Source organism: Patella vulgata, chromosome 3 (genome assembly GCF_932274485.2).
Source record: "Patella vulgata chromosome 3, xgPatVulg1.2, whole genome shotgun sequence".
Lineage (NCBI taxonomy): Eukaryota > Metazoa > Mollusca > Gastropoda > Patellidae > Patella > Patella vulgata.
The window spans coordinates 87,123,553-87,138,666 of record NC_065881.2 but is presented as its reverse complement, the minus strand read 5'-3'; the positions used below and the strand labels follow the sequence as shown (position 1 = coordinate 87,138,666).

The window sequence follows — 15,114 nt, the reverse complement described above, 5'->3', positions numbered from 1 at the left end:
AGGAAATGACGGATAATTTTCTTGGGCCCCCCCCCCCAAAAAAAAATAAAGAAATCCCCTCTCAGCGGCGTGCCCTCATTTTTCGGCGCCCCCCCTTTTCAAAATTCCTAGATCCGCCCCTGGTTTTCTACCTTAATATTATTTAAGCGAACTATTCGAGGTAATTGGGAAAATGGAAGAGAGAGAGAGAGAAGATAAGTGTCGTGGATCAGTCATGAGGGAGGGTGGGGGAGAGGACGAACATATGGTTCAATTTAAGTTTTACAGATTTATTGGGCGTGTGGATGGAAACCGAAGGACTTGGAGAAAATCAAGGTGGTATTTGTTGTGGATGGAGATGTCCGCCGCCTCTGTCTGCGCCAGTGATTCTCAACCAGTGTGTCGCGGCACACAAGTGTTGCGAGATCTTCCTAAGTGTGCCGCGACATTTTAAACGACACACTAAGAAAATGCGAAAAAGCCCGTGATCCAAAATGAGTATTCACTGGGGTTTAATAGTAGGTTGCTAGCTGTGTTTTTCTTTATCTAGTTTGAGTTACTCTATATGACTAGTCTTTGTGGTTGTATGTCGTCTATGACTTGCCGTGTTTTGGGTTTTTTTGCAAACTTTTTCACATATATTTAGCCAGGTGTGCCGCTAGTTTTTCACGTGTTCTAAGGTGTGCCATTGGCCAAAAAGGGTTGAGAACCACTGGTCTACGCCTAACGTCTAACGTTTTAAGAAGAAATGGTAATTGGAGAAAAGGAATCAAATTTGCAATTTCATAGCAATTTTTTGTAACACTGATATGATATTACAACAGAGGGATAGGGGTGTAAAGTGTCTTTCTGCAGAGCAATCATTGTGTCTGAAACTGAAGTGAGATTTTCAACTGAAGCAAAATCAAATTCCCGTAGCCAAAAATCTAAACGGTCAACCCCCTACAAAATTATGATGAAAATATTGCCAAATATCCCCATTGTGCCTATAAAGATTGGAACCAACAGAATGTTGAGTAAAAAGCTACAGCCTGTGATGTTACAGCCATTTAACATTGAAGTCAATAAGCAAATAATTACTAGTTTGAGTCCTGATCGATTTCCAACTGTCAATGATTGATTTATTTTCACGCAAATATACACACGGGATCTCGGAGTTTTGTGTTCCCCGAAGCCAGGCCGCCCGCCCTGCACCACTGACAAGTGGGGTAATCACGTCGGAATTTCACGACGAACTGTCTCCTCGGCCTAAACCGGGATCGATCAAAGGACTTTGAAGTTAGCGAACCAACGTCTTGCTCACTCAGACATTGCGGCTGTCTGTTGAAATGACAGTGATTGTGTTTATATATATATATATATATATTCATGAGAATTATGATTAAAATAGAAACAATCCCAAATGTAACCATATCAAACGTGTGTATTTTCGTCCATCACGCGTCGTCGCTGCCATCCACCCCCACCATTTGTGGTATCAAAATAACCCGCATGATCCCGTGAATGATTTAGGACATCGAATTCAGGCCCTGGGTGAATTGGGCCTGGGACACGGACGAATCACGCTTCGTCGCCGCGCTCCGCCCCCGCTACATGGTCACCATATAACAATTTGATTTAGAAATGAATATTCAGGTCTCATTCTTCAAACATTTATACCTTCGCTCTGAATGAAGTAATTTGATTGGAATATTTAATATCTATTTTACAACTATTACAACGAGAACTGTCAGTTCGTTATCGAAATATTCTATAATGCATGTTTAATATGAACCAACATATTGAGAGATAGGAAATGGAATGAGGTTTAACGTCCTATTGTTCTGCTCCAACTGGTATACTAGAGAGGTAGGAGTACTGTCGCTGTTATTGTTATTGTTATTTATTAAAATTGTAACTTCCAGTACATAGATATGACATTATGTACAGGTTAATTTAATTAAGATTATTTACAAATGAAGGACGATTGCTGCCTCTAAGTCCGAACAGATAAATACTTGTCTCCCACCAAACCTTAGATGGACCTTCCCGAGACGTCCATTGTCTTTATATATAAATATATCCAAAATATAAGCACAACCGCAAATCTGCGCTACTGCAATATATATACAGTTATTCGAGAAAAGTTTACATGGGTGACCTCTTTATGTACTAATTTGTTAATTGTTATGTGCGCCCCCCCCCCCCCGCCATCCCATGCACGTTCCTGTATAGGTTGAAGCATCAAATGCTGTTATGAATTAACAGTGAAGACTTTATTGTCTTGACCCACGGCATATTTCATCTCATATTGTTTTTTAGTCTTTTCTTTGTTGCAAACCATACACACAATGATGAAACCAAGAAGCACGATGCCACCAATTAGACATCCAGTTACAACCCAGAACTGTTCGTTCGATACCATTTTCTCTGGAAATAAAACATTCAAAATAACAAACCATGTATTAATTTCAAGGAATTATAATCTACGTATAATCAACGACATACAACGAGCTCTCGTCATTATAACACGTTTCTTTAAAAGCACGACGCGTTTGACCTCAAGGGCGAACCCTCTGAAACAGCTCCAGGGACCAGAACGTACACGTAGCCGCATTGATGTGATGTGAATCTGACGGGTGTATATTTTCTCTGACTTAGTAGCTTTATTAATTTATTATCTATAGCGATCCTACTTTTTTTCTACTTTGGCTAGGCAAATGAAGACGGACGTACGCAATACATTGTGCTATGAGGGAATGAAGACGGACAGAATACTAAAGTCGACTCTTATATCACATCCCAACTGTCAAGGGATCTTTTACATGTACGCCAAAGTCTTCACGGGACCTCAGTTGTTATGTTGGGCAACGACTAGACATAATTCGGCATCTCTAATGCAGCTACGACAAGGGAAACCACACCGGAAACTACCGCGGAACGAATCGCGGCCAACACTGGGCTTTAACCCGAGACCTCCCGGTTATAGGTCAGCATCTTACTCACTGAGTCATCGTGGCTCCTATTATTTATTTATCTATTAAAGCGGTAAGCCAATAGCAGTCTCGTTATTATAATAACGCTTGAGGTCAAATACAATGCATATTTACCTGCAGGTTTCATATTCTCCTTCTCGGGATCTGGTTCCATGTTCTCGTTGGACATATCATATTCGAAATCGCCACATCTAGGAAAGTCCTTCGGTGCTTTTGGATGGTGTGGAAAAGACTCGTTTAAAACAAGGGCCATTCCATCACTTGCGTGCAGATCTATATGACAATGCATAAACCACGTTCCGGGATTATCCGCCTTGATTCTTACAACAACATAGCCCCCACTTGGAACGATTATTGTGTCTTTTCGTGGCGGATTGGTCAGTTCTAAACCTGGGACATTGCCACCAAACCATGTCGAATTCGACCATGTGGCATTGTTACAGAAACTTTTAGATCTGTCTTTACCGCCACGACAATCAATATCTAAATTGTCCTCCATTATTTTCCCAGTCGTTTCATTGTATGATCCATATCCCATCTTGACGACGTAGAACGAGTGGCCATGCATGTGAATTGGATGCGCCCAACCCTTTCCGTTACCCATATTAAGAAACACTATCTGATAAACCTTGTTGTGATCCAGATCCATTGTGCCAAAACAATGACAATTCGTTTGCTCCGTACATTCTTCACCACAACGATACTTCCCTAATTCTTGAGGTTGGGTCATGGCTGAAACTGGTGGATTTACAAATGATCGACCATTGGCTGAGCCTGGATACCTGTTAATTCCCGGAAAAGCAAAGTTTATGAAACGTTCTTGTAGTTGATCTTGTGGTGCTGTAGGTGCGGGGTCGTTATCAGGAAGGGCTTTAAACTCATCAAATCGAATGCAAACGGTATTGGCTTCTATAGGATAATAAGAAAATGGACAATTTGCTACAACACATTTATCATTTTGCGTGCACGCCTTTTTGCTTGAATCAGGTTCCATGTTAGCAGCTGTGTCATATCTAAGAATGGCCTCCGCTGTGTGATTGACGTTCACCTCAAGAGTGATGGCGCGAACCCAATAGTTTCCCACTGGCTTGTCTGTCGTAATGATAAAGTCGTATCGCTCACCAGGATTCATCACTAGTGATTCAACTGTTTGGGGTTTCAAATCATAACCATCTGAAGCTATGATGGTGAGATTATGTTCATCAATGGATATACGAAACGGAAAGAGAGCACCTGCTGCAATCCATCGAAATCTGTACTGTTCTCCAGCAGTAACATTAAATATATGCAAAGGAGCCCCGTTGTGTTTATTTCCATCGTATAATCTGCCTTTGCCATTAATTAAGCCCGATTGGTATCGAAACAAACTGAAATGGGACCCATCCAGTGAGTCGGTGCTACCCAGTTTCACACGATGATCGTACATCCCGTAGATCATTCGTTGATGAACCTCCGTTGAATCCCAATGGTTCCAGTCTGTAATAACGGCAATTAATTCTTTCATCACCATTGGCTTTTTCTCACGAATGATCAACGCTCCATATAAACCCATGGTTCGCTGTGAGCCCACATGTGAATGATACCAAAAGGTACCTTTAGGTTTAGCTTTGAATCTGTAGGTGAAGCTCCCACCGGGGTGAATGGGGCATTGGTTAACAAAAGCTACGCCGTCCATCCAAGGGGTACCCGTCTGATGGAGTCCGTGCCAATGAATAGTAACAGATTCGCTGGTTAATGCGTTTTTCACATGTACAACAACAGTTTGACCTTCGTAGACTTCTATAGGTGGGCCTGGTAAACTATTATTAGCTACTATAACTAAACGGTATCCTTCCCAGCCATCAGCGGTTATAACGTCTGATAGATCCATTGGCGTGGCGGCGGAAGTGTTGACGGTATCATAACTGTAGATTTGACCATTTTCAGGGAAAACAGCAATTCGACCCTTTACCATCGTCATTCTGTGGTCAATGTGTAACCAAAATTCACATGTTTCTGCATCCTGGTGACACGTGTTTGCTGTTGCTAATGACACAATTAGCACCGGAAGTATAAGCTGTAGAATTGTTCTAGTCATCCTTAAATGATAAAATAAAACATGCATTTATAAACACAACAGCAAACAGGCTATTATGAAAAAAAACTTACGTTTCTAAAATGTAAACCCTACTCACTCCTCTTGCCTGAGACTGACATGCAACAAATGGCTCCTGGGCTGATATGAAAATGTGTTTACACTCTTTCTTCAATACGTCATTTCAGTCATATAAAATGGGATAATAAAGACGGACGGGCATGATCCATACAGTGTACTATGAGCGACATTTTGACAGGTCAGCTGTCGGAATATATACTGATTTTGAATTCCAACTGTCAAGGGTTCCTTAAAGTGCACCCCGACGTTAAAAGTGCCATCCAAACGAGTACGCGTTGTTCCTTCAATAACCAGTTGATTAGACTCGTTTGAAGGGATTATTTTTTAGATCTGATTGACTCCGAGCCGGGAGATCATTAAAATCGTTGATATTGTGTTTTTTTCTTTAAATTGGATTAAACCAGGGAAAACTTGATATTTCATGTCTTGAAAAATATACAATAAAATGCGATGTTTTATTCCGTGATCAAGGCCTCCGCCGCCTATTTAAGCACATCATCTGATGTGCATATATAACCATATCATCTGCTGTGCCTATATAACTATATCATTTTTGTACTAAAAGTAAATATGAATAAATTGTTATATATACATTATAATTATAATCCGATACCTGTGTCTAACCCAACGGGCTTTATAGACAAATTTTGCTATGTTTTCATAACGTATGCCCATCTTCATTAGCCCTGTCAGAGAGGAACAATAGGAAATTAACCCCATTTTATTGTATTTGTTTTTTTTTAAAGAAAACGTTGACCATTTAAATGTATCAGTGGCCTCTGCATTGGTCTCCATGTCTGTGTTTTAGATAAAAGAACGGCGATAATATTTATTATACAAGAATCTATCCTGTGGGTTACCCGGAATATACCTGCGAGTGATCGAAACCACGACCGTAAGCCTAAGGTGATCGGCCATCAAGAGCTCGAACAGCTACACCCTAACATCACAAGGCCATCCCGAATTATAACTACCGTATGAATGTTGATGTTATACTCGGATACGTCTACTAGTAAGTCAGAGGGAGCGGTGGAGGGGGAGTGGGACTACACACCAACAAAACCGAAAAAGCCAAACCCGCGGATAAGACAAAAACTACACTTACATAAGGAATTAAGAAAGAAATAAATATTAGATCAACTGAATGGAGGGAAAGAAAGAGAGGATGTGTGTGTGTGTGGGGGGGGGGGGTAACGTCCACTCGACATAAACTAGATCATTTCGGCGACTAACATATGGTTTAATTTTTATTCCAATAATTCCCTTGCGCATATTGGTCTTTAGCAGTGGGAGGAAACCTGAGGACCTGGAGAAAACCCACGAGGTTGGACAGGCGACCCTACTCCTTGTCACGTACAACCGGGAATTCGAAACCACGCCAGTTGACTCAATGACAGGCCTTATGCCAACCATTCGGCCATCCATCCTCCCCAAGTGAATGGAACTTGGACAAGATGTAAGCGTCCTCTGCTATTTTATATTACAATAGTCCATAATTTTGGCTTTGAAGTATATGTCAACGGCCTAGCTTAATGTCATTTGAATAGCATTCCAAAGTTTGAGGTATATGTCTACGTCCTAGTTTAATAGCATTTGAATAACATTCCTAAGTTAATATAATAAGATATAGGCGAAGTCGATCGTGTCCACCTCCAAATGAATATATACAACCGATAAATACTAAAGCATGTTTATTGCTATTGATAAGTATAAATGGTTTATTGTCAATGGCATACATTGATATTGTTAGTGCGTTATGCTTTGTAAACCATTTAGAAAAGGTATTAGTCCGGTTAGTATTTTTTTTATTTTGAACAGATGTGCTTTACAAAACATGACCTGTTATAACCTCGTAATTAAAGTTAGTCTGATTTACATTGATTCATAAAATAAAATATAAATAGACCACAAACAGTCGTTAAAAATTCTCTACAGGTGGATATGCGTGAAATGACCCCCACAAAGTGATGGCTGAGAATGTTGCTTGGGATTTTTCCGTTCGGAGTGGTTGCCTCTTGTCGGCGATAGAGGACTTGTCATTGTTCCTCGTCAGGCCCTATGACAAGTCGTTTGGGTCGGACAAAAAGCATTAGGCTGCAACACCAATGTCCGGGGGTTTCGAATCCCCGGTTGTACGTGACACGGTGTAGGGTCGCCTGTCCAACTTAGTGGGTTTTCTCCGGGTCCTCCAGTTTCCTCCCACTGCTAAAGACAACTACGCGCAAGCTAATTATGGAAATAAAATTAAACCATATGTTGGTCCCGAAATGACCTAGTTTGTGTCACGTGGACGTTAAACCCCATTTCTCTCTCTCTCTCTCCCAATGTCCGGGTATAATTGCCCCCATAGTACACTGAGTGACGTGGACCTGTCTTTATGACTCCTGTTAGATCAGAAAAAATAGGATGTTAAACCCCATTTCAATTCGTAATTACTCAGAAATATGTTGCATTTAAAATATGATGCACGAACTATTTAAAAAAAAACAACACCATTTGAGTAGATTGATATTTCTTTTCCACTACTTGGATTTCGTGCATAAACCACGATAACCTTTATTTGTCCTCGACCTTGAATTTAATATTTTATATAACTATTTTGCATATAATACTTATTTCTTAATATCCCGATATCCAGCTTTTAAAGATCACTCAACCGTTGTTAACCTGACATTTATCACACAATCCCTTATTTATATAACAAACTATCTAGAAAAGACGATGTTAAAGGGCACGTGGCCCTATTAAAGCACATATTTATGTAACTTGAATGTATAGGAAATTATAACTTATTGTAATTTCTAATTAATTATGTTCGGTGAAATGTGTGAAAAGTCCACCTGTAAATGGTTTGCTATCCAGGGGCCCTAGACCCCTTGTGGCTAAACTAGATCCATAACTGGTAACAAAATAATAGTAAATAGGTCTTATTTAAAATTATGTTTGCATTTTCAATTGTCGGTTTTTTTTGTGACCCACCTTGTCATATCTTTAAATAACAACGTTTATATCATTGCGGTTGTTCCGGTTCATGATGTTAAGTTATTTAGGAGAATGAAAGAAATAAAACGATTTTATGATGTGTAACAAAATTGTAAAATGAAGAGGCATACAGTAATATATGAAATACAATCCTAACATTAATTCCCGAGGTTTTTTGGTCCCGTTTTTTTTTTTACTGAAATACCCCGTTATTTTATAAATCCATGAAATCCATGAAGGTGTAATAGCCCAAAACTGTACTCAGAATCTCGTCTTTTGGTGAAATCCAAAGGACTATAGACTGTGGTGTAGGAAGGACGGCCTGACAAGGAATAATGTCTAGTCATTCGGATGGAACGACATATCGAATCCTGACTTCATGTCGGCGTCTACCTAAAATAACTTTTAACAATCAGAGGAGTCCATATCCGGACAATATTTTCTCATAGCTCACTGCATGGCGTATGTCCGTCTGGATTAACCCAGTCGGTGCAGAAAAATAGGCCTCGAATACCCTTTTCTTTTCATTTTTTTGTCCGTTTATGCGACCAGAGATACAATGTTCATATAAGTTCTATTTGTTTTTTTGATGTATATTGGTAGAAATCAATTGGAGAATGGAAATAATAAATATAACATAGCAAATATTCATAACGCGTTTACCTGATATAGGTGTTCGCTAGCCTGGTGTTCGGGTGTTCGACCCCTGCATTGGCGGAGCAAGTTCATCGGGATTTTCCGACGTGGATTCCCCATTGTCAGTGGTGCAGAGCACGGCCTGACAAAGACAGCTGTTTAGTCCTTCGGATGATACGAGGTTCCGTGTATATATTGGAATGCACGTAAAAGATCCCCTGACAGTTGGAATTCGATATAAGAGTAGGCGATAGTGCCGCTGCCCGGGCAAAATTTCCCGCATAGCACACCGTATGGCGTATGCCCGTCTTCATTAGCCCAGTATAGGAGCAGAACAGTAGGATGTTAAACCCATTTCATTGCATTTCATTTACCTGATATAATATAAAACAACAATAAAACTAATAGTAAGCTATTTTAAAAACACCGGAGTGTCGCATCCTACATAAACAAATACACAAGACAAACAAGTTGGTGTGCCCGTAAAAGATACGTTGATAGTTGAAATTCAATTGCTGTCCGGGACAATTTACATTCATAGAATAACACACTTTATGGCATATTTTCGTCTTCAAGTTATCCGGAGAACACGGGGGGAACGAACTAGTGGCGTCACCCAGTCAAGTATTGACAACGGTTGAAGATGAGCCTATGTCTCACTCTCCTTTACAAACAACTAAACAACCCATACACGCATCACAACTCAAAACGTAGCAGTTCAGGTGATAGTGACAGTGATGACTTGAACGTTGTAAAAAAAAAGCCCAAAGGCGACATGAGAAACCTATCCAGTTGTCAGAGTGCACAGTTGTCCCGTCAAGAAATAACTGATAACATGATCTATCAGTGGTCAAGCAGTGGTCTTATTTTGCCAACCCTATTTGCCGTCTATATCAATGGCGACCAAACGTGATAAACTGAAATGTCATTAATACTATATCCAGTATCTGTGAGTGCTAATGTTGTGTAATTTACTAAGTTGTATTACTTGTTTTTTCAGGATTCCACAATAATTTGCAGATCTATAGCAATTTCAAACAGATCGTAACTTTGACCTTGTAAGATATATGCGAATAATAATTTGTCTTATAAAAGCAATTCTACATTGTGTGAATGGTATATCAAACATTCATTACTATAATTGATAATTACCGGAAATATGCATTGTATAGCTAGTGTATCTTGTCATTCATAATGTGGTCTTACAGCTTGCTCATTAGATTACAGTCGTTTCCTAGGGTCGCCTGCCTAACCTCGTGGGTATTCTAGTCGAATGATCTAAAATGTGTACTTAAGATCATAAGGTCTGTTATTGAATCAAGTGACGTAATTTCCACGTCACACGTGTACGTGACAATCAGTAGAGTCGCCTACCGCGTCTGTTTTCTAGGGTCCTTAGAGTTTTTTTTCGACCACTCATACGCCCAAGCGCATTATTGAAATAAAATTGTACCGTATGTTTATCCAAAAATACCCTAGTTTGTGTCCGGTGGACGTTAAACCCGATATTTGTCCCTCGCTCATTGACAAAGATATGAAACCAGGATTTTCATCTAACGATAAACGCCTGATAATTCTCACATTAAATCTCTTATAACATGTACTCTAATAATTACGTTGACTTACCTTTCTAATTGCACTCCTCCAACTGATTCTATTTCAGCCGAATTGCGAGAGAATATTATATTTGTCGCTCCATGCTTCGTTAACTCTCAAAAGACTGACAGGTAGTCGAAATTTTTCAATGTATGTTGACCTTAGATATATACATTTCTATATCCACTCTTAGGCTTTTCAACCTGTGCCGCCTTGGAATTTTGAGCACCTACACACGTACAATAAATGTTGATATATAAATTTCTATATCAACTCATAGATAGAGCAAATTTATTTCCTTTCATTTACATATGAGAGAAATCGTATTGTTTACATATAACAACTCTTCTATTTATGCAGAGCGTCTATTATATTTCATTTATATATCCCTTGTAAATTAAAGTGCGTATTTATATATTAACCTTTATGGACGAAAATAATCCATGACGCATTTAACATAAAGATTATTTAAAGATTCGGTATACAAAGGCTAAATATGCCGGTTGCTGGTCTTTTTCTAGATTCAAACGTTATATAAATTATTATTTATTTATTCTCTAGACTATCAGCTGGCTTAGATGTTGATTAGATTAAAACACTATTAACGTTAAAACGATAATCGAGATAATGTTTATTAGTGTAGCAATTGTACTTGATAATCGAGACTCTCTTGCGAATTCTTCAAACATTCATAAATTCGTTCGGAATAAAGTAATTTCACGGATATTTGAAATATATTCATAATTTTTCATTATCTATTTTGAACTTTAATAGCGAGAACGACCGCATCTTTATTTAAATCTTACTCAATGCACCTTTAAGTAATTAGTGACGTATTTAATATAAGTGTCTAGGATCTGGGCAAGGCAAACGAACTAAAAACTAGCTATTGTGTCAGATGAAACGTAAGAAATCAATTACTAAACAGTGTGTATTATTTGATAACGGATATAGTGATGTTCATGTTACATGATTTAACGTCTTACTGCTCTGCATCGATTAGAGTAATACGGATGAACATTGAACATGCATGTGTGATGAGAAAAAGTTCGTCTGGGCATCCTGTACACGGGACCATCGGAACAACTAGACGTTGTTCCTTGACAGGTTCGTCGCCCAGAGAGAGAGAGAGAGAGAAGAGAGAGAGAGAGAGACCGTCTACTCAACACAAACCAGGTCATTTCGGGACTAACATATGCACGTACAACAGGGACATCGAAACCAGAGAGAGAGAGAGAGAGAGAGAGAGAGAGGTGGTGGTGGTGGTGTTGGGGGGAGGGGGGTGCTTAACGTCCACTCCACACAAAATAAGTCATATTTCGGATTTCGGGACCATCGTTTATCCCAATAATCCGCATGAGTGTTTAACAGTGGGAAGAAAGCTTTTGGAAATCTGAATACAGAAGTTCTGATCGAATCAAAATGTTTACCAACTTTATAACAAATATAGGCCAATCAATTTAGTTCTCCTTATTGTTAAGAGACAAGTGTAGTTTGTATTCATTTTGAATGAAACCTGTATCACTGCATGTACAGACAGGGCATTGTACAATGTACAGCACAGTGGGTGTGTACGACTTGCTTCCGGATTCATTCACTTAGTTGTATACGTGAGTTGTATATTGTTTGAAATGTCGGTATATATTGTGTATGGTCTGTAGGCTTGTTTATATATGGTGCACTTACTATTTGTTACTAATACTAAATAAGTGTATTGCATAGAAACGCCCAGGGGGAGCAGCATATATGTGGTACACTTACTATAATATTTATTACTAATACATGTAAAGTATATACAGCCATATTTCAATACACAGACAATAACTGTATTTAACTTTTTAACCTCATATTGTGTTTACGATTATTAAAAAACGAGTAAATGTACTGACCTCCCCCCACCCCTACCATTGTCAACCCATAAATAATAATTTTATTCAAATTTTTAGCTTCATATCTTTACACATCGCCCTTGAATCAGTAGTGAACAAGGTAACGTTTATCTATGTTCATGTATATTTGTTCTTATGTGATTTTTGTTTCATTTTGTAATTGTAGGCTGCTCCCCGTGGGCGTTTTTATGCAATAAACTTACTTACTTACTTACTTTATACTGTCTACGATTTTTAAAAAAACTCAAAAATGTACCACATCCCATCCCATAAACTATCTCTTTTTTTACTTTTTAACCTCATATACTCGTTAAAAAACGAATAAATGTACTACCCCCCCCCCCCCCACACACACACACCCCACCCCAATTGCCATCCTATAAATAACAATTTTATTCAAATTTTTAACTTCATAGCCTGTCTACGATTATTAAAAAACGTGAAAATGCCCCCCCCCACACCCTCTCCAAGCCAACCCATAAATTTTATTAAACTTTTTAACCTCATATACCATTTCATGTTTATTATGAAATGAGTTTACGTATCACACAGCAATTAAAAAACAACCATTCAATGTATAAGCCTTGTATAATATCTAAGATTATTATAAAACGTGAAAATGTACCAGGTCAACTCAAAAAATAATTGGACTGTATCGGACATCTTTATGTTAAAGTACTATAAGATAAACAGGTCGTAGTGTGCGTGTTATTGATTTTTTTAACTGTACTATATCTTTATGGATGAGGTGTCAAGTGGATAATACACGACCACCTTGTCTGAACAGCGATAAATTAATTCTTGATACACATCGGTGGTCCTGTAGAATATTCAAATACGCCTTGTACTAATACGCTCAGAGCGGGACCTGCAAGCAAGAACTCAGAGCGCGACAATCAAACCACTGGGCCACCTCAACCCCATAATAAAATTATACAAATTAGGTCAATTTTAAAGGGGGTTGAATATGGTCCCATTGAATAACTTGGTATCAAAAACCCATAAATAGACACCAAAACAAACTTCATATCACACTCATACATGGGAGGGTTGGGGGCGAATAGTTTGCACGTGCGCGCTGTATCATAAGGTCTGTCATTGAGTCAACTGGCGTGGTTTCGATTTCTCCCGGTTGTACGTGACAAGGAGTAGGGCTGCAGGTCCAACCTCGTGGGTTTTCTTCGATTCCTCCGGTTTCCTCCCATTGCTATTGAACCATGTTAGTCCCGAAATGACCTTGTTTGTGTCGAGTGGACGTTAAACCCCATTTCTCTCTATATATTTACCATTAATCATGAATATGATGCATGGAATTATTAAAGATCTCAATAATAAAACTTCCGACCAATTGTGGTTGATTTATCTACAAAATTCTGTGTATGAGAGGTCGTCAGATTTTGAACTGCTTTCAAACTGAAATAGTAAGTGCAGGGGGACTGCACCACACATAATTTACACAAAAACAATTACCTGGACAAGACATCATACTCAGAAAAACACACATAAAGAAATTCAAAAAACGTGAATGGATCTTGGGGCTAGCCGTAAGCGTCCACTGCGCTGTACAGTCCCGGGCCTGTGGTGAAAGTAATGTTTGAGGGAAATGTGTCTTAAAAGTGTAAATTGCACTTGAAAATGATGGTTTATGGCGTTGAACTATGTTTAAAACATAAGAAACAAATGTTCCATTTAAATCAACTGCTGTCAGTTCTTGATATTCCAAGGAGATGGGGATTAACGTCCACTCGACATGAACTAGGTCATTTCGGGACTAACATATGGTTTAATTTTATTTTTATAATTCGCTTGCGCGTAGGGGTCTTTAGCAGTGGGTGGAAACCGGAGGACCCTGAGAAAACCCACGAGGATGGGCAGGCGACCCTACTCCTTGTCACGTACATCAGGGGAATCGAAACCACAACAGTTGACTCAATGACAGACTTTATGATACGTGCTAACCATTCAGCCATCCAACCCCCCTCGCGGACACGATAAATCATCGCCGACGAAACGAGTAATCGACAAGGGGATGTCCTTGCTGTTTCCGCTAGGTGGTTTGCTCGTTAGGTGGTCCTGGTAACCAATTTGTGTTGGTAGGCCTTAAGAGACCACAACTAGTGACAACATGGTCCCCATATTTTAATAACTGGAAGGAATGGTTAAAATAACGTAAGTATCTATGACAAATTGTATTTACATGTATTTAAATAAAATAAAACCAAGTACGAACAACCGAATTTGTGGCGATTCACTCGAATGGACATGTCACAAGCTACATAACCACGGGAGCAGTGTCCTTTTCACCAACCAGGACGTATGTAAACATAATTATTTAAATGACTCTATAGGTAGCAAGCTTCGTTAGTTTCTGGAGTTTAATGACTCTAAAGGTAGCAATCTTTCGAACGTTTCTGGAGTTTAACGGCGCTAAAGGTAGCAAGCTTTCGTACGTTTCTAGAGATTAATGACGCTAAAGGTAGCAAGCTTTCGAATTAACCTTTTATATTTGCAGGACAGGTTGTATTCGAGGGAGCCAAATCGTGGTTAGGTTATCGCATCGTAAAGTTCAGTAACATTTTTTACAAGATTTCTTAAATATTGTTAACTAGCTTTCGGCAGATGGGAGCCACGGCGGCTAAGTGGGTAAGGCGCTGGATCGCTAGCCTGGAGGTCGCGTGTTCCGCAATGCCCGCATTAGCCGAGAAAGTTCACCGGTTTTTTCCGGCGTGGTTTCCCCTTGTTAGCGGTGCAGAACGGAGGGTTTGACAAGGACAGCTGTCGGATGGGATGAAAAACCGAGGACCCGTGTATACATTGGCGTGCACGTAAAACATCCCGTGGCAGTTGGGATTCGATATAAGAGTAGGCCATAGTGCCGCTGTCCGGGCAAAATTTCCCTCAT

The 15,114-nt window shown here is 39.3% G+C and overlaps 1 protein-coding gene across 1 annotated transcript; it reads right to left on the bottom strand.

Moving 5' to 3' along the window:
* Positions 1 to 1,843: 1,843 nt before the first annotated feature.
* LOC126814266 (uncharacterized) lies at positions 1,844 to 10,585 on the bottom strand. Its single transcript, XM_050539321.2, has 3 exons — positions 10,354 to 10,585; positions 3,069 to 5,032; positions 1,844 to 2,388 (listed from the first exon to the last, which is right to left on the bottom strand). The coding sequence occupies exons 2-3, from the start codon at positions 5,029 to 5,031 to the stop codon at positions 2,213 to 2,215; spliced, it is 2,139 nt and encodes a 712-aa protein (XP_050395278.1). The 5' UTR covers position 5,032; positions 10,354 to 10,585; the 3' UTR covers positions 1,844 to 2,212.
* Between the last annotated feature and the right edge of the window lie 4,529 nt (positions 10,586 to 15,114).

Excerpts from the sequence above, each read along its gene's own strand:
- LOC126814266 (XM_050539321.2), bottom strand. The coding sequence starts at position 5,031 with ATGACTAGAACAATTCTACAGCTTATACTTCCGGTGCTAATTGTGTCA. Across the intron at positions 2,389-3,068 it reads GGAGAATATGAAACCTGCAG|AGAAAATGGTATCGAACGAA; the intron begins GTAAATATGCAT and ends TTTTATTTCCAG.